A 24,065-nucleotide genomic window follows, 5' to 3' on the forward strand; every position below is an offset into this window, starting at 1 on the left:
CTCGAAAAGTTGATTTTATATAACACTCCTCTATCACTTTGTTAGGCGACAGACTTTTCTATCACTATCACTAACAAAATAATACTAGCTGGTTAAGTAGTGTGTGCTCCCCTGGTCAGCTGTTTAACACATAAGCAGCTTCAAAGCTTAAAAAAAAATAGTTGGTGTCCCTGTTAGTTTCTACACTTGGATTTCTGTATTTTCTACACGCAGGAAATATTTTCAAGATGGCGTCATTTGTCTTTCTTTCAGCCTTCTTTCCGTCAGCTCACCAGCAGTACACAGAAACAGGTGGGAGAGGTGAAGCTCATAGATCACATGCTGCTCTGCACTGTAAAGAGCTTTTGAAATCACCAACTGTTGTTTGAATAAAAACGTTCCTGTGATCCTCTGCAGAAGCTCCAAATGCAACAGAAGGAGGATCAAACATGAGCCAGAGCAGGGGTGTCCAAAATGTGGCCGTTTGTGGCCTTTTGAATGATTCTGTGTGCTTCCACCATCAGACAAGTTAAAAACTCAACAGACAAAATTAAATCTTAAAACAAGACAAAGAAGTTCTTGGTACAACACAGATTTCTTATTCATCCGCCTGGTTTTTGCATTGCTTTTAACTATGTAGTAAGTAGAACTACAAACATCCAGCAGCTTTTAGTCAAAGCTGGCTTGGATGCTTTAGTTTTGTAACCCGCAAGTTCTCTCAATTTTACAATTTTTGGCCCTCAGAGCAAAAAGTTCGGGCACCACAGAGCTAGAGTAAAGTCGAATGATGTGACAAAAGGACTTGGTTCTTTGGTTTAGTAAAACCACACCGGGTCATTTGGTGTTTGTTCGTTTTTTTAAAGTCAATTACACATCAGCCCTTCAACCAGCTTCATATCCAATTTAGTGGGAAATTCAATCAGTCAGTTTGTAATTACAGAAGCAATTCACACTAGCTATCATTTCCAGGCACTTCACAAGACTAACGTCTAACTCATAGCTGTACAGAAATAATCCGATCATGTTCTGTTTTGTGAAAACATGTTTGCTCTTTTTCCATACCTGTAGACTTCCTCAAATCACTATTTGGCTTATATGACTCACAATATTTTAGTTACTACAACATTTAGCTGCCAGCAACAAACGAGAGAAGAATTAAAGTTCTGCTGCATTGCATCAGCGGCACCAGCATCCCATTTTCTTCTCACAACACTCCGTTTTCAGACCGAGGAGAGCGCAGACTGCAGTTCTGAAAGCCAAATATTTCCCTGTTCTTGGTGGATGCAGGGTTTTAGTCGCTGAACAGTTTGGAAGCGTATTTGTTGTATTTTTGGCTGGGCCGCATGCAGCACAGCCCATAATCCTCGGATGTCTCTTTGCCTGTCTGAAAGCAAAGTCTCAGACAGAAAGAGAGAGCGAGAGACTTCCTCTTGTTTTCGAGCGTCTCTTTCAGAGCCTGAATACAAATGAAGACTGTTCAGCCACTTTGACCCTAATGTGTGAGGTGCCTTTTGGTCAAAGGTAATATTATATTGAAGGAAGCTAACTTTCTTTGAGCTTTTTTCCACCCTCAGCTCTCAGCAAGCTGCAGTGGATCGCTATGGTTACAGAAATATTTTTTCTAGTATTTTTAAAAAAATTTGATTCACACAAATGGCTGGTGCTGTTTGGCGGTAGCTAGATTCAGAATATGACCTTGTGACTCTTGCATCTACATCGGCCCTTGGGTTTAAGATTTAGCACAATGCTTACTGTACTGCGCAATGTGCTTTTTAGTGGAAAACTTTCCATCACTGACCATGGTTTAGTAGCCAGCAACCTCCAAATATTAGGTTAGACATTTTTATTATTGTAGCTTCAATTATGTAACAAGCAATATGCTTATTTTATTAATGATTTTCCCTATCCTTTAAAATATATACGTATGCTTGAATTTAACATTAGTTGCTTGTACTTCATATGATGCTTTAAATAACTGTGATTTTTACCATGCCGAGTTATGACCGGTATCCATTATGCTGTCTAGAGGGCTCTGATGTGGATGTAAACATATTTTTATTTCTATTAAAGTTGCTTTGTTTTTTTAACAATGGCCATAAGAAGAACTGAGCAAACATTCTCTTAAATAAAAACAGGGGAAACCATTTTTAAAAGTAGGAGCTTTCTCTCAGCTCTAAGGTTTTACATGTAGTTGAAACCAGAAGTTTACATACACTGAATGCATATATATTTTTTGTCACTCTCCGAAGTGAAATCAGACCTAAATCTTTGTTTTAGGTCAGTTAGAATTAACATTATTGATTGTGTACCAGAATTGGCCAAGGGCGCTCCATAACCCAGCAGCATCAAGGTGTATCTAAAGACGTATTGTACGTCGTTGGATACACGACGTCTGTATGATGTACACTTTTAAAAAACACAAAGTCTTTATGTTGATGGTTTGATTTTGAAACACCTTATTCAAATATAGAGGTGTTTTAGACATCTAGAACACTTTTACAGATGAAAAAGAACCTTCTGCTTACATTCGATTCAGGTTCTTGCACATGCACGCAAATGAACTTGCATCTGCGCTCGCATACCTGCAGCCTGCTGCAGCCACTTAGTGCGTCGCCACCTGCTTGACAGATGCATCTGTTGAGCAAATCTTGATGGATTTCCAGCCTGAATTCTGAATCAAAACCTCATTTTCCCTCCGTCTTCTTGCTACAGACCTCTTTACGTCTCCCATATCTGCTGCCTCCTTTGAAATCATTCATTGACAAAATGGTGATGGAGGGATTTGTGGCTTTTTTTGCTGGCTTATCTTAGCTGTATGCTGGCGCTGTATGATGAATGTGGGCAACATCTACCTGCGCAAATGTTCGCCTCCTATCTAATGAAATAGGGGTGGGGAGAATCGTGTTCTTTTGCTGTTGCTAATCTTCTTGTCCTTTTTTCGACGAACTGTGCCGAAGCTGTTATATATTAATGTTGCTGCTGCGCTTTTTTGGCTCGTTTACATTAACATCGTTTTCAAATTCCTCATCTACCTCAGTTGGCTTCTGCTCCAGATCTTCTGCCCCCGAAGTTTCTCTGCCAGAGTGACGGATATCACAAGAAGGAAACATTTTCATTTATTTTGCTCTGCCATGAATATTCAGTGTAAACAGTTTTTATGCATGACTGTCTAATCTCATGTGTGCTTATTAGAAGGATAGTTAATTTGATATGTCGGCATGCTGAATAATTGCAAGCTACCTTGACACGAGCAGACTCTTTGAGGTAGTATTGCAAATTCAGGATGTTCTGTTACTGTGAGGGAATAAGACATTTACTCGTGGATCTGCTCAGGCTCTCAAATGCTACAGATTGAGCCAAATGTCAGAAAGCGGAGAACATTTCGGTTGGGCTTTTCCCTACTCTGTGTATTGATTTGTTGGGTTTTGTTTTGTGACGCGACTGCAATTTGTAAAGTGAGTCTCAATATAAAAAGAAAACAAGTTAATTTGCTTTTATGGAGGATTTTAAGTTTTCTCTGGCTGCGAGTTTCTACTAGCTTTTGATCACTGCTGTACATTTAGAGTGTGATCCATCACTCTCATTAAGCTAATTAAAATAATTAAAAGTAGTTTGGAAGCTATGAGTAGCATTTGTTTCAAGCAGTGGACCACAGGCTAGCTACCCGAGCAAATAACACTACAGATAACCAGCTAATATGAGACTGTAAGAGTCCCTGTGTTACCATAGCAACAGCTTTACGCTATTGTCTCTATAGCTAAATTAACCTCGAAGCCAAATGAAAATGAAGCATACATAATAATATTAATTTGCTGCTCTGTAGTAAATGCAAATTGATTAAAAATACCTCAAAATGAAAAAGAAAAAAATTGTAGTCCTTCAGTGTACAATCATTCTCTCCTTTCATTGAATCCATCCCTCCTTTGTAACCCTGTCATTCTTTCACTGCATCATACCTCCTTTCTTCCTGCTTTCCTTGTCTTATGTCCTCATGTCCTACCTTAATTTCTCCTGTTTTTTTTATCTTCACTCCTTCATTGTGTACTTTATTAATTTCTTGCCTCTTTATACCCTTCTTTCTTTTCATGTAATAAATTTTGCATAATGTGTCTGAATGTGTTTATTTATATTCATAAATAAGATTAGATAATGCATTATTTTTTAATGTGTTGTTAAAAGTCTTTGTGTGTTTGTGGATGCAGTCGTAATAATTCCCATGGAACTCCTGAAAAATCAGATTTAATGATTGAGATGAGTCTCGCTCTTTAGCTTTATTCATGGCCCAGTTTTTTAGACACTTCTCAGTACTTGCCCAGTGATGGAGCTTTCATCAGCATAATTTTCAATAGCATGTTTTATTAAGGCCAACCCGTTTCAAAGAGATCTGTGAATAAGCAGCGCACAAGTGATTTTTCTCCTTGTTTTTTAACGCCATTGTCAGATCAGACTGTGGTTTTTGGAGATTTTTTGTTTTCATATACTCTGCTGTTTTTTATTATTTTTGTTTGCTGACCCAGGTCAACAGTCACACATGTTGGAGCTAATCTAGTGCGATTAAAGAGGAGAAGAAATTCAGTCATGGCAGGATTGTGCATGCTATCCGCGCTTGTGGCCCACTTCTATTTCAGATAGCAACAAACAAGTGTTACTGTCAAACATGGTTAAAGCACAGAACGTAGCCAGAGCAACCATCGCTGTATATCCCCTCCCATCTCATGCACACTGTGCCCACTGGAGCCTCCTTGTGCTCTCCAACATTTCAAGTGCCTTGTAAGGCCACTTTCATCTCCCCCCTTCAGAAAATAAGACAGTCTCTGGTGAAAAGTGCTGACAGTAGCAGTTAGCGTTGAATAGCGCTAGCTGAACTTTAGTTTCTGCTTTCGTCTGAAGTAGCTCCAATAGCCGCCTCTCTTATAAGTTACGTTTGTGTGTATTTGTAACCAGCTAGGACTTATGGAGGTCCTTCATCTCGCTGGTCTGCTGGACAAAGGACATTCAGGCAGCTGCTCATTTATCAAAGCAACTGGTCCTACATCAAGCAAAACAAGTATATAAGCTTCAAAGGATTATTCATCTTTTGTGGAATATAAGAGATTGCATTTGAATTGCTGCTGCTCTTTTTTTTGTGTTCGGTGCCAGCCATTCAATTCTTCTAAGTGGTTATGATTGCGAGCTCTACTATTTCCAGAGTAAACACTTGGCCCTCCTTGGAAAACACCATTAGCGATGAGAGAGGTTGAATGATGTTCAGTTCAAACTGTACTAGCACTTCCTTGCAATCTGACTTTAACCCACATTGTTGTGCGCACTCTATAAGAAATTCAATTGACAAATTTACTGACATTAAAAATCTCGCCTCTGTTTACGTAGCCAAAGTTTGGAACATGTATATGGTAATAACTTTCTCTTGAATTGATTTTAGTTCAAGAAATGAACTGAAATGTGTGTCTTATCCACACATCCCGCCTTTCCCTTTTCATTGACTTTGGTACCACTCTTTGTAAAAACATCATATCTTCTCCACTTACCCCCATTTCACATCCATTGTTTCCTAAATACAGTCAGTTGTATCTTCTACTCTTCTGTGGAGTAAAGGAGATGACTTTGGGTTCCTGCGCAGTGTAGAAAAGTATGAAATGTAATTAAAATATTTCACATACATTGCAAAGTACCATATATCGTCAATCATGCAACTGTCTGTCGTTTTATCCCTCTCTCTCTGTCTCTTGTTTGAACTGTCATCCATCCGGCCGTCCAACTACCTGTCCATCTGCTCCATCCAACAGTCTGTCCATTTATCTATCAATTTATCTATCAGACTGTCTGTCATCACTGTCTGTCTGTCACTAGAAGTATATTCTTTTAAATTCATAGTAGAGCTGGAGTAACTTTAAATGTGTAGGAACCCTAATCACCCTATCCTTCTCTGTGTTGGTTAGCACCACATACCTATGGCTGTCTCTTTTATAAAATGAACATAGTACCCATTTGCCACTTGGATCACATTGCAGGAGATTAATGAACAAGTGCAGTGGGTTAGATTGAGTGTGCGGCACACGACTCTCACCTTCCTACTTGCTGCAAGGCCCCTGCTGATGGACGGAAATACTCTCATCTCTCCGTAGGGCCGGCCTGTCACACTGAAAGACTGATGTTGGGCAGCAGTTTTTCTTCACGCACCGCCTGCCAAGATCGTACTCGTAGCACACAGTGAGGGTAACAGAAGGGTGGAAACAGTGTGTTACAAAAGGCCGCCTCGCCGACCTACCAGGCAGAGCAGAAATCTCTTCCAGGGTTTGCAGCTGATAAAAACATGTGCTACATAGACTTCTTCACACAAAGATCAGACAAAAAGATAGGCCCATCGACAGACATCTTAGGCTGAACTCTACCTGGCTTAGTTATCCCTTACATGAGCAAGTGTTTAGGTCTACCCTGGTAAGCGAAGTTCAACGGGTCTGAAATTGTCTTACTGGATGTAAATGGGCTTTGCTGGGTAAAGCAGGCTGTCTCTCAAAGAGCTGATTTGTGTAAGCTGCTTAGTGTTTCCACCTCCTCATTACACATCCTAACCTATTCATGTTGTGGCTAAGACGTTGAATTATTCCTCACTCATCCCCTTTGTCGTATTAAGCTGATTCTTATATGCTAGTAGTTTTAGACGTGTTCTCTTTTGTTGGTGTCACTTGTTATGGTCACTACATAATGGCAATACGTCAGTGTTTATCCCTACAGGTCAGACTTTGCATTAAAATTAATTAAACCTGTGCAATATGCAGGTACGCACAACATTATTCATACACCGGACAGATTTGGATTTTTAGTGATTTTCCTTTTACCAAGAAGCTTGTTTCTAAATATAGGATCTATGCTTTGCATGTGGGATAAGGAACAAATTAGAACAAATAAAATTACTAACAATTTATGGAAAATTTATGTTTTTACAGCAACCAAACCTTTATAATTGTTGTTTTTGATGACTGACCAAGTCTTTGAGGTTGAAAGCCTCATTGCCAAAACCCTAATCTTTGCCTCCCTCCACTACTTCTCTATCAGATTCAAATCAGGACTGGCTGAGTCACTCCAAAATATAAAAGTAAACAGTTAAATTAAAGGATGACTTTATCAAAATTTAACTGTATAGTTTGTCCTTATGTAAAACAAAATGCACGTTCTCTGTACTTTGCTTGAATTGGTGATAACTCCATGTTCAGAGTACAATTATTTGTGATTTCTTGATATTTTTTATTCCCGTTGGTCTTTGCATGGTATTTATTAGCTATTCTATTGCAGCAAAACCCCTGAGTTGAATGTCGAGGACAGAGCACAGATTTCTGGATAATTTGCCAATAACAATGCCTGGAGGCTGGTCATAAGGAGGACCAGGGCAGACTGGAATGACCAGATTTATTTCTTTATAGATTTTCAATTACCAACTGTTTATTCTGCCTCGATGCACAAAATTGCTGCATCATCCTCCATATTTCCCGCAAATGATCCCCGGGCAGATGGACTTGAATGTGACATGGTTGCTGGTTCCAGATGGGCTGGTTTGAGTATTTAAAGAACTGCTGACCTCCAGAGATTTTCCTGCTTCTCGCTGGTTTCCAATGATTGGTTGAAAAATGGGAAAGCATACATAGAGGCACTTGTGTGGACGAATAGGGAGGCTGATTCTACATGACCGAATGGCATTAGTAGCTCAAAAAATACTCGTTACAACCAAGGTGTGAGGAATATTGTCTCTGAAGTCATAACTCATCAAGCACAGAAGAAGTAAAATGCCACACTGGGTGCAACTTCTGTCAGCTAAGAAGAAATAAACCAAGACAAAGACACCAAACTAAAAGAATGTGTGGAGGACATGCATGGAGATGAATCAGATGGATAATGTATAAGAGAAGAGTAACTATACCATGTCCTCCCACACATTCTCAGATATTTTCTTGGAGAGTATCGAAAATATTCTGAAAATGCAGCTTGGGAAGCTGAAACACCAAGACGTAATGCTGGTGTTTGCAAAGTGACCAATCCAGGAGCGACATTTTCTTTTTTTTAACACTGATTGGCTGTGCCCCCAATAGAAAAAGTACAGAAAACTGTAGATATTATCTAATGTGGAAGTTTTGAGGCGGTTTCCACTGTGTGTACTAAGGTATATTTGGTGTTTGAACAATTAAAATGGGCAATAATGAGCATTTTTAGAGTAGGTCACAAGTATTTGTGGACTTTAGCTATTTGTGGGCAGCCATCCCACCATAACCCTTGTGAGTGCCAGGGGTCTACTGTAGACAGTTTTGAAATGGCCTCAATTTCTTAGGAGGATCGTTATCTTTGGCTCTGTTTGCTTCAGACCCAACATCAACGTTTGGATTCATCTTGGCTTGTGCCTCATCAGAGTCATATTTTGGCTCAATGGTGGAACCCCTTGTTGGTGGAACAATACTCATCTCTTATCTCAGATTCTTATGCATGTCAGTTATATTTTGCAGAGAAAACCTCTGTTATACTGGATGAAAATGTTACAAAACCAGCGTTGGGAATGTCAAAAGTCGCTCATCCAGCCCATTATGTATCATAGCGGCCATCTTTGTGACAATGTTTGTTTTTAACCATTATCCTGGATGTCGAATTCAACCCTTACTGCTCTGAGATCAAAGATCCAGATGCTGATTCCCATGTAAGAGTTTTCTGCTTCACAAAAGAATCTTTGGATAAAATGATGTACTGGAAAGTCTCAACGTATGAGTGTGTTATGTCTTTTTTTAAAAAAGATATAATCGTACAGTTGTTGTAGAAATGCACCTCTGGCCGTTTCTCTCAAGTTGAAATCAGAAGTTGAGGAAAGCACAGAATTACAAATAGGAGCATAACATGTACAAGCACCTTTTGCTTTGTTCTAAGAAGCTCCAGCCATTAGGCTCACTTCATTACTCATCCATGGAAGTTGCATTGCAAGTAGTCCTTCTGCCCTTTGATGCATCAGCAGAATGTTGCAGCAGATGTTGGTGGTTTTTTTAAATGTATATATTTTTTTTCTTCCATTGTTCATGCTGAACTAATGGAAATTTGTTCGGTCAATATTGAAAAACGAGCAGCTCGTTTACTGCGGTGGGTTTGTCCATAGCTGCCGTTTCCCGCAGTTAAGCGTCTCGCGATGCCGCCCGTGACAGACGCGTGCGTCTCCCTCAAAGCAAATGAATGTCCCTGCAGATATCGCCGTGTGGTCATTTAGCACCCATCATCCACAACGCTATCATCGTTACTGTCACCCCCTCCGGTTGCGTCGCGTTGACAGTCTCTCCGTCATGGGTTTTGAACTGCGGCTCGCTCTGTCTGAGACCTAGGCCACCTTGGGTTGTCATTAGAGGTGCCTTCTGTGTCTGAAATGCAGGTGGACTTCTCCCCTAATGAGGACTCAGCTGTCATGCAGGCAGGGAGTGCAGGAGGTGTCACATAAAGGTGTCACTGTCCGTCTGGGACACTGGTATTCTTTCGCTTTTGAGTAGCGCTCAGACGGCATTGTTACAGTTGATACAGAGACAGACAAATGGCTTGTAGATTTACCTAGACGAGACAGTGCTATGGAAATGGTAATGATAACTTTTAGTCATGGCAGGACAAATAGCTGTCTTTGGTGTTTTTGGTGTTGAAATAATTTTTTTTAAGCCCGTTATGATGTCCTCAGTCCTGATCTTACTTGCACAACAGCAGCAACTCTGGCTGACCTTTCACCTCAACCATACAAGCAACAAATGTACTTTCCCTCAAACCCAGAGCTCCTTATATGCAAACCTGTTTGATTTTATTTTCCTTTCCGCTCACTGCATGGATAGAGAAATATGCTTGTCTGACCTTTTTACAGTCTGGTAACGTTTGAAATGGTAAAGGTTTCTAAAAAGCCATGTTTGAGCGAGGTAGAAGCAACTTCACAACTGTGTTTAAATATAAACCGTCACACAGGCTGCTTTATAATTAATCTTGACCTATTCTGCGCTCTGGGTTTAACCGTACTTAAGTGTAATTAAAATACAATGTGTTGGCAATGCTATTACACTGATTACATTTACACAAGTAATTGTTGACCTGCGTTGACCCTCTAATATATATAAAACAGAAAACCATGCAGACGTACAGTTGTTAGCTCACATAATTAAATGAGCCCCAGGTTGTCACCTTTTTTTAGGTTGTTAATATCCTCCATCGCCTTTGGTGCCTTTTACCGTTATGGGTTTCATTTTTCTTCTATTAGTGCATCACTAAAAAGCCCCATTGCAATTTGACAGTAAGCCTGAACCTAATCGTCCATTTTGACATCGTAATTGAAGTTATTTAAAGAGATGCCATTTGGCAGTAAATGAAAGCAATTTAAAATGGAATGAAAGAGGAACGCAAAGCTACTGCTCCCTTTAGCCTGCATGTGCCCTTCCACAGTAAACAAATAAAACAGAGTTCCCCTGAAAGAACTTGAAGCTGACAAAAGTTTAACGGCACCCTATTTGTTTGTTCACAATTTAGCGCAATTCAGACTCTGCTTTTTCATTCGCTGAGTTATTTCATGTAATGACAATAAAAATGGACAGAAAAGATACCAATCTGTATTTGAATCACTCTTCCTGAACAAACTGCTGACGGTGTCTCTGGTTTGAGTGTTGTTGAGATTATATGGATTTATAAGGATCCATTGAAGGAATAATTCAATGTATGTCTGCCCCTACTGTTTTGGCATATTTTATGTATAATAAACAAACAATTTTTGAAAAGAAATCATATTTATTTGTTAAAAGTAACCCCATAGCATGATACTGCGAGCATCATATTTCATTATGGGTATGGTATGTTCAGGTTACACGTGTACGTTAGTCTGTTTTAATTTGAATCCTGTGAGAAATTGGGAATTATTTCAATTAATTGTAATAATGCTAACTAATTTGTCTGTAGATTGTTTTCTAGATTCCAGACATGAGCCGCTCATGGTGCCAGCATGTCAGAGTCGTTCTGATTTGTTCTTTTACGCAAGCTTTTATTCATAAATATTTTGGCTGAGGTATTGCATGTGAAAGGATTTTTTTGTCTTACCACTTTAATTTCGGACAGTTTACATGATGTGTTTTTAAAACTGGGAGCTGATTATTACCTGAATAGCGGACAAAATAAATGAACTATGGCCCCCAATCCCAGAGGAGTTTAAAAGGAGGCTTCATGGATGCAGAGAGAGAAAAAGGAAGTTCAAACCGTCTTTTCAATCGATCACAATCTGTAAGGATCATATCTTCAACTCTGATGTCTTCCTGCTGACATTCTGACTAAATGGCCAGATGGAGCTTTAAAGGAGAGCGGCAACAGCAAATGAGGTGGATTAGCATCGCTCCAACAACTGATGAACATGTCATCCAAGACACATTACTACAGAATATTGCCTCAGGTGCCCGGATATTGAGATGTTAGCATGTCATACAACAACAGTCTTCAGATGCCCCTTCATATTCATTGAAAACTGCCAGAGATTCTTCTTGCCCACAGTAACTTTTTGAGGATGATTTGAGTTGCAACTAAATGGATTTTTTCTTTGGGATAAATAAAGTATCTTTGATCTAAGGCAATTTTCACACTTTTCCGCCTTTCTCCCAAAAAGTCCTCTGATATCTCCCAGTTTTCTACTTCTTCTACAACACACATACTAGTGAAGAGCCCACCCTCATCTTTTCCTTCCTCCGTTGCAGATGGAGGACAGATCTTACCGTCTCTGGATTGGCCCTCTGCCTAAACTTTTCCCCTACCAGCCAGCATCTCCCTCGTGGCACAGCCTCCACGGCTTAATTAAATATCATTCCAAAGCTAGCCGCGGTGCTAGCCGCCATTGGGCCCCCTCGGAAAGAGAGGAGGGTGGGCCAAGAGAATCGGTCTTTTCTAGCTGCGCGCTAAATGAACAGGGTGAAAAGAGAGACTTCGTATCGAAGTAGCATCCTCTCTGCCAGCTGCTGTCACAGGCGAGCGGGCTGCGAGTTGATTTGCACTCATTACGGGGAAATGAGTAAGGCCCGAGGATGATGGTCGCATTACTCAGAACGCATGTGATGTGATTGGAGATGTTGTGCGATGTTTAATCTCCTCCCCTGTGTCCCTAAGAAACAGAAAATAAATGGAGATGAAAATCTTGTTCTACATCTTCACAGTGGGCCCTCGCATGATCCAAATGGAAGTGGAGAACTGATTATGCAAGATCCCTTCCCTTACACCCCCGAGAAGAAGAAGAAGAAGAAGAAGGAAAAAAAAGATTCTAACTTTGTTAATAACCGGAGCCCTTTCTGTAGGAGGTATTTGTAATTATAGCAGCTGCATCAAGTGAAATTGTTCATTTATCCGGCTTGTCTTCGCCTTGCGCTCGGTAATGGAGGCGCGCGTTCATGGAAGCACCTCAGACTGAACGCGCATTTTATTGTCGTCTGATGGAACACACGTCGGCGTCACCCTTCATTAGGCTGACCTCGATGTTTACGGATTTAATACTGCATGTTTCCGCTGCATGAACACCCTGAGCGCCGACTCTCCAACAGCTCTCGCTGGTGTCTTTGCTGATTAAATCCAACCATGTGACCTTCTCTGCTCTCGTACTTTGCGCCATCTGAGTCGAACATAAAAGCCGAACATCTTTGTGATTTTTTTTTTTTAACATAGTGCTGCTTCTTTTTTCCATCCACCCCACACTTTGCTCCACGCTCATTATGGACCAACCTCGGCCTCAACGTTAGAGGCCAGCTCTTGTCTGTCACAGCAGCATCAGCAGGAGCAGCTAATGGTCACCTTGCTCTTTACCATGCCCCATGTTCACTGTGATCTTTGAGGACATCATTATCTTCTCCATGCATTTCCACAAAGCGTGCCGTTTCTTAAGCAGAGAAATTCTTCCGGTTCTGCAACAGAACTTTTGCTTAAATTTTTTTGTGTTACAACCACAAATTTTGATGTACTTTTCAACATAAAGTAAGGCATTATTCTGAAGTGGAAGGATAGGAATACATAGTTTTAAAAGAAAATAGATGAAAATTTAAAAGTGTGATCTGTTTTTGTATGCAGTTTTTTTCTAATATCTCATTTAATGTAGGGCAGTCCCAATATTAAAAATATCTGATACCGTTGTCAATGCCATGACAATTTTTTTTAAAAAGGAACAGGTTTCTTTCTAAAGTAGGAGAACAAAACCCAATCAATTACAGTACGACAATGCTTTTTCTCTAATAGGAGAAAAAACAGGAAGTAGGAGACAATTCAGCCCTTCTTTTGAAACCTCTGTAATTTAAAAGTGTCACTTCCTCCTTTGGCATGACAAGAGCAGACATCACTTAGTATAAGTGTTAATTATTGAAATGTACTGTATTTAGTCATGCAGTTGTTTCATCATTGCTTAATTAGCCACCATATACTTCTATTTGCCTTACCATTTTCTGTTGATAAATGTTACCACTGCCTCAGTATAACGGAGAGCTGCCTGGTCGGAGGCTTTGCTCTTAGGAAGTTCATCTCGCTTAGGGAGCTCAAACAGAAGACTGTCATTTTACTGTCTGTGAACCGAATATATAAACTGACATCCTTAGTTTATGTCATCCATGAGGTTTACTAGGCTACTTCACAGTTGCAAACTTTACCTCAAACCCCATGTTACAGTGTTAGCTTGTAGTGTTAGCTTGTAAGGTAATTTTGTTTATATAGCACCTTTTCAGCGACAAGGAGGTTCAAAATGCTTTACATGAATTACAGGAATTAGAGGAAATGTGGTGTTGGCGTAGCTAGCATGTGGCATCCCTTAGCGTTTTGATCTTTTGCTGTCTGTATTCTTCATGAAGATGATACATCCAAACAAGGCTGAGGTAGCCTTCCACGCACCCTTCATACGGCTACGGTACTAATGTGAAAAGGTTGAAGGGGTGTGAATGCTTGCGCAAGCGTCTGAGTTATCACACAGATTGCTTCTCCAGCACCCATTTATAATTGCTGATTTGCCACGTAATAAGCAGGTTTGCCGTCAAACACTTGTGCAGCAGGAGTGAACACCTGCCTCGTTCTCACCCCATTACCTCTCTTTACACGTTACATAGTGGAATAATATATTCCGCATATCTCTGCTTTACAATCTCAGCTTGCTGTTTTGAGCATCTGTGTCAGCGTGTCGGATCTTTTACCTTCCCTTCACATCCCCAACAACGCGGTCTCCCTGTTGGCCTAAATATCTTTGTTCTGCCGCTTGTATCCTTTTTTTTTTCTCTTTTCTGTTATAGCAGAAGTCATTTCCTCTGCGCTGTCCCCGTCTTCTCCTCATGCCCGCAGGACACTCTTCCTCATCTTGCTTTGAACTCTTTAATTTTTTGCATAGTAGCAGTTTTTTTTACTAACATATTTATTCATTTATAACTCCTTTCAAAGGCCTTTGCATATGAATGCACCTTTATTCTCCCACCCGTCTCTCTTTCTCTCCCTTAGCTCTCCACACAGAGCAGGCCTTACTTATACAGTGTTGGTTTAATCCCCGTCGCCCTGTCAGAGACTATTTTCTCTGGTTTCTTTTCAAACTACAGCAGCTCTGAGCTCAGACAGCATTTTTCGGCTCTCTTGGCTTCTCAGCTCCTAGACAGTTTTCGCTGTGCCAATTTTTTCATTTTTTTTTCCCCAGCGCAAAGTCATTGAAGCAGCTTGTGTGTGTGTGTGTGGGTGTGTGTGTGTGTTTTTTTTCTTTCCAACCAACAAGGTCAAGGTGTCTTTCTCACTGCAATAGATCGTCCCTCTTCTGCTCTTTTCACACTGATGGGATTCGTCTGACAGTGGTTGATTCCTTCCCCCTCTCATCCGAATAATCATTACTTAGTTAGATACCATCTTTTATCAGGAGTCCTTGGTCCAAATGCAAAAGAAGATGATTGTCTACGGAGGTCTAAAGTGGGCTGAGGGAGACTCCTCTTCATGTGTGTCACAGCAAAATGAAGCCATGCTGGTTATTTAATGAGGACAAGGACATGTGAAACCATCCAACATTTGATAAGTTGTTTTTTTCCCTCCTTTCTATCCAAAGACACTGTTCTTGCACCAAATTAACCCCTAATATGGTTGTTGTTATGCAGGTAGTCATGTTAAAAGCAGAAGCCCTCTAAAAAGGGAAAACTCTACAACAAAGAGCTATTATTGCTTTAATTACTACAAATTTTTTCTACATATAGTTGGATTCTCATGATGATTAAAATGAACAGTAAAGTGTCAACCAATCAACCATCCAGATAAAAAGACAAGACGATATACAAGAATCAGTTAACCCCTTAACTGGCGGCGAAAAAGGCAAAGTATTCAAACAAACTAGCTTTGTCCCATGGATGGGATACCGCCTGTTAAGGGGTTAATGACAAAAAAAAAGAAAAAAAAGAAAATTGATCAACATTTTTGGGAAAACTAAAGAAACCCACTTTGGTTTTAGAACCATAGTAAAGGTTCACATATAATAAACAGTGTTTTAAAGAATCTGGAGTTGTAGAAAAATTTAGGCCATATTTAACTAGTCTGCTTTCACACAGTGAAACTTGACTGACATCCTCTTCTGAATCCTTAGAGTTTAATTTGATGTTGACTGTTTTAAGTCTTCTGGGACTTGAAGCCTGAAGTCCGGAGTCTGTCGGCCTCTGGGAAAGCTTCCCACAAGGTTCAGGATTTTGTTTCTGGTAATTATCTAGAAGGAGTTTTGTGAAGTCAGACACTGATGTGCTAATTCATCCCAAAAGTATTTTAACTTTGGGATACAACACCTTTGGTTGATTGGCAGAATACCTTTCTATCTTTGGGTCAGGGTTATGATTTAAGGGTTAGGACCCAATCAAGTTCTTCTGCACCTAGAACTTTAGTGCTCTGCATTTTGCACTGGTTCACCATAATGATGACACAGGAACGGACAATCCCCAAACTGGTCCCATAAAGCTGTAGGCATTGAAACCGTCCAAAATGTGCTGGCATGCTGCAGCAATGAGAGTTCCTTTCACTGGAACTATACTGGACCATTCAATGACACTGTGCACAGCCAGTCTTCAGCAATATATCTGAGCAAGTATATTTCATGACTTAACTTATTGCAAAGGTACCACTTCGCCTTGCTGGAAGATGATAATGAACTGTTCCTTCAAAATATTATCTAGAAACAGACTGCCTGATCTAGCTGCTGTGGCCATGGACAGTCCCGAAGGCTGATTCAGTTCTTTTGGTAAGATGACACAGAAGTACTGAAATTACTCATTTCACTTGGCAAACTTTTTCAAATGACATGTGTTCAGTTTACTGTATCTTTACATTTTTCAGCTAGAGAGGATCAAATACAGTCCAAATGTATTAAAAACTGTTCAACAGATGTGTAGTTTCCCACTGCTTGGAAGTTTTGAAGCAGATGCTAACTGTAGCATCATTGGCGACTCTTCTTTAGCCTGCTACTGTCAATCATGTCAAGTCGGTCACTTTTTCGATCAGCCATCCAAAATGCTACCATGCAAATTATTTCAAAAATATTGGAGTCTCCTTCAACATTATTGTAGCTGATTGTTGTTGGCCAGTCTCGCCTTGATTTGCATCTTAATTGGTCGACTCTACCAAACACAGGGTAACTCAGGAATCTCTGTTCTTATGTCAAAACAATAGTTTCAAGAACAGATAGTTACGGGGATTGAGCATAAAGCCTCCATCTTCCTCTCTAGGGCTTGTAATAATATCTTGTAATCTCTTTCACCAGACACAGTCACATCCTGACAGCAGTTTGCCAGACAGTCTTCACTGTGACAGGAAATATTTAAATAAATCTAGTTGTCATGCCCTTTAGATGTTGTTCTACTCCACTACTCACCAGTGTTTGCAGTCGGCTCGTTTCCTCTTGATCAGTTCTGACTGGTGATGACCGGGTCAGACGCTGATTTTTTCCCCAGTTCAATAAATACATCAGACTCAAAATATATGTATATATTTTTTTGACTTCACGCAGTAAACACATGAATACATTTTCCTCTTTGATTTAGCTTTTGTTTGAAGTCCTTCTGCCTTATAATTGTGGAGAACTTTTACTTATTTAGCAACCCAGAACAGGAGCATCTAGTTCATATACTTCACTCAACCCAGAGCAGGAATTTGAACAAACTTAGAATCCAGAGAAACTCCTGTTAGTTTTTCTAGAGAAACTACTTGTTTCTCTAGAATCAACATTTAGCATTAAACTCAAGACCTGCAGAAACTCCTGTTAGTTTACAAATCTAGAACAAACTTAGAAAGTACCATCTAGTTTTATCAGAACAAGAATCCAGATAAAACCCCTACTAGTTTATACTTCTTAAACATGGAGAACCAATATGTAGTTTAATCCTTTTTTGTTTTCTTTTTATATTTTGCCCTTTCCTTTGCTTTGTTGTTTTGTTGTATTTCTTTCTAATTTATGTAAAGTACTTTAAACTGCTTTGTTGCTGGAAATGTGCTATATAAATAAAATTACATTGCCTTATATAAAATGGAGATAAAAGTGTGGTAGATAGGCTTAGAAGTTAATAATTTTGTCATTTTTTCATTTTCTGTTGTGTTGAAAACTACTACCTTTACCAAGAAACTATCTTTTTCTCATTTTGGCAACTTGTGTTTAAAAAAAAAAAAAAATGTTACACTAAAGGGTTTCCCAGAAAAACCTTGCTAAGCCTGGTGGTTGGGTGCCAGGGCAGTCACTCATCCAGCAGCCAGTCGTGTTTTGAGTTAAAAATATTTAAAGTTGACAGGAAATTAGAAAATGTCACTTGATAATTATGTGTTATTGAAAGATTGAAGATACCTGAACACCAACTAAAAAGTCTTAAAAAATGCAAACATTTTAAAAAGACTTAAATAAATTAGCAGTGCTTACTACTACAGTCACAAAATTAAGATCAGAAAGAGCTGCCTTGCATCCATACATGTTTCATACTGCAAAGATATTTAGATTTTCTGCCTCCGAAATATGATAAAAATATGCCGTTCAAGGCATCAGTCTGCAACAGTTTTTTTAAAATGACGCTGCTTTTCATTTTACGCTTAATGTCCTACAACCACAATAATATTCTAATCTAAGTAAAATGATTTCCTTACAGGGTGACTGCTTTTCTGTGTTTTTGCTGTTGCAGATTGAACAAAAAGCCAAACATCTACATTAGTGTTTCTGATCTATCAACGGTAGTTTTGAAAATGTTTTGTTAATTTTAGCTTCACGTGCCTTGAACTCAACACCTCCGGCGATATTTGTAATCGCATTAACATGCCGTAGCTATGATGGAGAGTTCTGAACAGGAGTGCAAACTTTTTACTCTCTCATAATCTGTATTCTTCTCTTGTCTTCTTTACACCCCTCTGTTTTCCACCTCGCTTCCCTTTTCAATCCTACAGACAAATAAGTTACCGGCTCAAGGTGTTGTCTGAGGGGATAAACCCATATCTTAAGTGATCTGTCTAACTTCTCCTGAGTTTTTATTTTTTTCCCCCTCCTTAATATGTTCTCTGTCTCCTGTTTCAGATGCCAAGGAAATAGTCCTGAAAGCTCAGATTCTGGCTGGTGGGAGAGGCAAGGGTGTGTTCGACAGTGGCCTCAAAGGGGGAGTGCACTTAACTAAGGAGTAAGTGTTCCCTTATGTGTTTTTCAAAACTGAGAATAACTGTAAGAGATAGATTCATGTTATTTTCCCCAGTGGCAGCAGCTTTTAGGGTGGGCTTTCTGAAGATGGTACTTAAGCACAAAGACACTGTCAGGATTTCTTTTGCTGCAAATATTTCTCTTCCCTTACTCTGTATTTTTTTGGGGGAGGAACTCCTTTTAATTAAATGGTGAAAAAAGCAGCTTAAAGGTTAGCTGTAACACTTTGCACCACCAAGTGTGCTGAATGTGCTCCTCCAGTGACGGCCTGAGCAAAAATCTGCATTTTCTTTCTTTCAGAAATCTAAGCTGCGACTTTAAAAAGCGTCTCTTTTCCCCTATTTTCTCCCAGCACCTGAAGAAGTGTCTCCTTTTTACCAATTGTTGCTACCACTTACTGTGGCCTTAAAGGCAAAAATAGAAAAAAAAAAAGGTGATTCATGACATTTGTCGCAGGCGTGCATCAGCAGCACCTTACCTTGCAGTTTAAAATCTTCCTAAAAGTTGTTGTTTTTTTTTCTTAAGTGAGACACACTGAAGATCATCGTCCCAAGACAGTGACATGAGAGCACGGTTCACACCGCCGCCATTTATCAAAGAATGAATGCATCCCCCCCCCGACCTCCAGCTTCATTTGTATTCTCTTACTAAACCAGAGCAGGCTTACAGAAGCAGCTCTGGTTTGCTGGGAGCTTTTAGTCAGAGAGAATAAGGAGAAGCTCATTTACAACCATCTGTATCAGAGCCCTCAAGAAGTAGTCACTTTTCTTAAAGGGCCGGTGTTAGTACGTGCTTTCCATGCACACAGTGCCGTTTTGTAGCACAATTTAGCATCGACGTTACTTTAAGTTGTTATAAGAATGCTGTATATATCAAACACAACTCGCAGTTTGACGCATTGATATTGGGCCTCTGTCTCTTTAAGAACGTCAGCACAGCAATGCTCCTCTGTTATGCAGTTTACACTGTTCTTAGGAGCGTTGGACTGAGTAGTTAGCATAAGCTGAACAGATGTCTTTCACATTCTTTTTTTAAAACCATCCTTTTTTCCACTTTACAATAAGGCACCGCTTTGTGTTGATTAAAAATAACGTTTTCACGGGGGGAAAAAAATTATGTAGTTGTAGCTCGTCCTGCACAAAATCAGAAAACACTACTATGGCGACATCACTAGCAATAAATCGACAATTCCTGCCCCCCCCTCCACCGCTGCGTTGGTTGTGTGAGTTTCCAACTTGGTGATCTTCAGCAGCTGTGTCAGGTTTGAGCGTCTACTCCAAGGAGACCCCCTGAGGGGACGAGGTGCAAACTCATTACGCTTGGACTAGATTGTTGTTAGAAGGATTAAGCGCACCCGACGTCGCAGCGATGATGTAGTCGTGACATGTCGCGCGGCCCTGGTCGCAAACTTGACAAACTGTGAAAACTGAAGGAGCATAAACACCTCGGCGAGGCAGCGTATGATGTAGTAATCCCCAGAGTGAGGAAGAATATGTGCAATGCTATTAGGAAGTCGTAAAAAGCGGCCATTATGGTGATGGATGTTGTTTTAAGCGCCGTCTCTCCACTTTCAGCCCCGCAGTTGTTGGCGAGCTGGCTAAAAGGATGCTCGGCTTCAACCTGATTACCAAGCAGACGCCCAAAGATGGAGTGAAAGTGAAAACGGTGAGCTAAAGGAGGAAGAAAAATCCACTTTTCTCTTTCTTAATGTTTTCATTATGTTGTTTTTTTGTGTGTGTGTGTGTGTGTTTTTTTTTCTTGACCTCGTTTCTCCGAGTCCAGTAATGCTGCTCTGTAAAATGAATGTCTGGCTCCGAGTTCCCTCTCCTGCATATAAGCAGTAGCTGTCCGCTGTTGTTTACTGCGGGTTTGTGCTGCCTGGTGTTCAGGCTTGTTGCATAAATTGAGCCAGGCCCAGTGTGAATTTAAAGTGTTTGGTAAACAACTGTTACTATGTGCCACTAACAAGCTGGAATATGACTTTTATTTTTTATTTTTCCTGCTCGTTCGCTGCATGCAGTACCTCCTCACAGCAGACATTTCCAGGTGATGAAGCCCTCTCAGTTTTTGCTTAGTGTGTGTGGCTCCTGCACTCCTCTTCTTTCTCCTTTCCCCTCATCATCCTTCTTCACCACTACTCTTCCTCATTCCTGCTGCAGAGTTTACAGGTGGGATCCAGTTAGCCTCGGCTAAAGTCACTCAAACAACTTTGAGTTCAGTTGTCTCAAAGGAACGGCAAACGATCTATTTTGTTTTTTTTTAATTAGTTGAGCTAGAGTAGAGTTGTCTTTTTGTCTGGACATCCACCGTATTGCTTACAGTGCAGAAAATCAGACAAGATGAATCTTCCTACAAGAGCAGTAGTTTTGCTTAAAACAACACCTTTCTGATGGTTATTGTTGTTGCTATTCTTGTGTTGAACTCACACCCACCTGAATACAGGGCCCAGTACCTCTGCATTCGATTTGCCGACATCATGACACTGATTGATGGATGACAAGGCAGGGAGGGAGGGGAGTGTAGGTGTCGGGTGAGGAACACCACAGGATGACACAAAATCAGACTTATCAGGGAAACAGCGATCGGAGGAGGACCGGGGTGAAAACATGTGTTTGGTTTGTGAGCAGAGACTGAAATGAGAATGAACTCCAGAGACTTGTTTCAGTGACTGGGGATGGCAGCGTTTGGACAAGGAAATGGAGGGCCAAGTCTTTTAACATGAAGTTTAGAGAGAGCTGTCCATTCTCATTCACACGGGTGAGAAGTGGAAGGAAATATCCTTGTTCAAGCAGACATCGTACCAAGAAAACCCACTCCTCCTTAACCGCAACAGAACGGATGGTGTCCTGTTTGCTTTTTCCCTCCCAAATGCCCTCTTTCCTTCTCTTAGTTTTTATCTGTTTGCTCCTTGATTTGTGCAATGTTTCTTGAAAGGTCCGACTCATAACGCGTGTTAGCATGTGGAACCTACCTACTTACTTGTGTTGTCTAGTTTGTTTGGTAAACAATGAGAAAACGTTTCTCAGTAAAAGATAGAAAAATCCAATTGTAAAGTCACTTAAAGTGGGCATTCTTCTAATTAGCATCTGCATCTCAAATAAGAGTAAGAATAAATAGAACAAAAAATAAAGATTTTATGAATATAAATGCTTAGTTCTGGTAATTATGTTTTTCAGGTAATAAAACAACAAAAATTCAGCTTCTAATTATTTTATGATATTACAGAATGGACAAAAAAAAAATTATTACAGACATGTTGGCAGACAGTCACTGACATCTTCAACAAGGCATAAAAGATCGTTGCTTTCTAATCTGACTGTGACAGAGTGCCTTTTCCCATACATATTAATAGAAAATTGAGTGGAAGGAAGAAGTGTGGTGTGGAAGCAATCAGCCTGTGGAACTCGGAAGCTGAAGTTGCAGACATACCAGTCCATGCCCACTCTTTCTTGATTGGGATTTTCTTCATAACCATATTTTAACATAGTTTGATAGAACACTCTGTGAACAGTCACACCTGATGTTGTACAATCTGTCACAGCAGTAGACCATATCCTACAGGGCTACAGCTGTAGGATATGGCTGTGTGTGGTGAATCTTGAAGAACTCTTGAATGAGCTTTGTTTTATTTTTTCCTTCCACTGAACCTTCATGAATATGCTCAGGTGCAGCACTCTGTGAACAGCCAGCTTCTGTAGCACTGACCTTTTGTGGCTTATTCTCACAACTTACAAGGAAATAAGAAAAAAAAAGAAGTTAAAGTTTTTTACCAAGCTGTTGAAATAAAATAACATCTCAATGACGTTCTGGTATATTGTGTAGAGGATAAAAACATGACGCCACACTGCTCTGTCTGCCACTTCACGTTTTCCTCTTCATGTCCAGGTGATGGTCGCTGAGGCTCTGGATATAAGCAGAGAGACGTATTTTGCCATCCTAATGGACCGGGCCTGTAATGGTCCAGTAATGGTGGGAAGCCCCCAGGGAGGGATGGACATCGAAGAGGTGGCCGCCGCCACCCCAGAGCTCATCTTTAAGGTACGTTACTTCTGGTCTGAAATACGGAGATATTGACAGGAAGTCTAAATTTTTTTGCAGGATTAGAAGTAGTTGTTGCTTGAGTGTTTTACAAAAGCATCCACTGACGCTTAACAAGATTGTTCCTTTGGGAAAACTAGTGAGCATTTAGCGTTTTATTTCGATTTGAAGTTGGGCCAAGTTACCGAGCTAAAATTTAAAGAGGGATTTCGTGCTCATCCGGTTGATTCTTGTGTCTCTACAGCAGCATGTTGGGCCTCAATTTAAACAAACGGAGACACATTAAAAGGCTGTTTATGCTTTCTATTGCTTCTCATTAATCTTCAATGGGAGCTATTTGGCAAGTCCCTGCCACTGTTAACAGATGGACAACTTTAAGCACCACATATGCCTTCATCTTGTCACATATACTCATGCAACTTCCAAGGTCAGAGGTCAGTGCATTGTAAAGCTTTGGCTCTACATCTCCGATGGAGTGTTTTCAGACAAAGATTATTTTTGGTATGAATGTTTTTTTTTTATTATTATTATTTTTAAAGGGATTAAAAATGTTTCATGAGCTTGGCACGAGATTAAGTTGTTTTCACCATGTTTTTTTTTTTTCTTGGCGGACATATTTAAACTAAATTAAGCTGGATGATGAGCATCGGGTTACAGCTTTGAGTAATTTATTTTTCTTTTTAGAGTTGCTTTTAGGTCCAAACATTAGCTAGCTGAAGCCAGGTGTTTCATGTGCTTTTTTTTTTTTGGTAGTAAGCTTTGGACGAACATGCTGTTGATTTTTAAAGCTTCGCTCCATTCAAAGCTTTTCTGTCCTACTTTAACTCTACTTTAATGGCCTGATTAGAGAAGTGCCGGGATGATAGCAAACATTCAGCAACTCTTGGTTGCGCTCATAATTACCATTTAACAGTCAAGTAAAAGATCTTTGATCACCATTTTTCTCTGGCTGTATTTTCAGATGTGCCTCTTTATGGCTTCAGAACCCTCCGGTTTGTGCTCTTGGTTTTCCACATCAGATCTGTACCTTCACTGAACGTGCTGGATTGTTCTTAACCTGCAGCTTTCCTTTCAGTCTGTTTTTAAGTATCCAATGTTAAGCTCTGTCTGCAATGAGGAGCCTGTCTTAATTATGTATAATAACTTTGGCGGAGCACAAACTACCTCCAAGTTGTAGAAGCATTACAAAGGTCTCTGATTGCACGGCGACATGCCAAAGCCTTTATAGGGTCTGGACAAAAATAAACGGAACTTTTCTTTTAATTTCACTCTTTTGTCTGAAACTAATTAACTGAGATCTCCAAAAATCTGATTTTTCATTTGTATTTCACATATTTGTGTGTACGTACGACTGAAACGGGACCGAAAGGCATTTATTTTAGTGCTAAAA

The 24,065-nt window shown here is 40.0% G+C and overlaps 1 protein-coding gene across 1 annotated transcript in view; it reads left to right on the forward strand.

The window, feature by feature from the left end:
• The window catches only part of suclg2 (succinate-CoA ligase GDP-forming subunit beta), a 114,283-nt gene that overhangs the window by 31,000 nt on the left and 59,218 nt on the right, over positions 1–24,065 (forward strand). The window contains exons 3-5 of the mRNA XM_032549731.1: positions 18,521–18,620; positions 20,212–20,302; positions 22,523–22,675. Coding sequence (XP_032405622.1) covers positions 18,521–18,620; positions 20,212–20,302; positions 22,523–22,675 — 344 coding nt within the window. The remainder of the gene's footprint in view (positions 1–18,520; positions 18,621–20,211; positions 20,303–22,522; positions 22,676–24,065) is intronic.

The sequence above is a fragment of the Xiphophorus hellerii genome, chromosome 20 (genome assembly GCF_003331165.1).
Source record: "Xiphophorus hellerii strain 12219 chromosome 20, Xiphophorus_hellerii-4.1, whole genome shotgun sequence".
NCBI classification, from domain to species: Eukaryota; Metazoa; Chordata; class Actinopteri; order Cyprinodontiformes; family Poeciliidae; genus Xiphophorus; species Xiphophorus hellerii.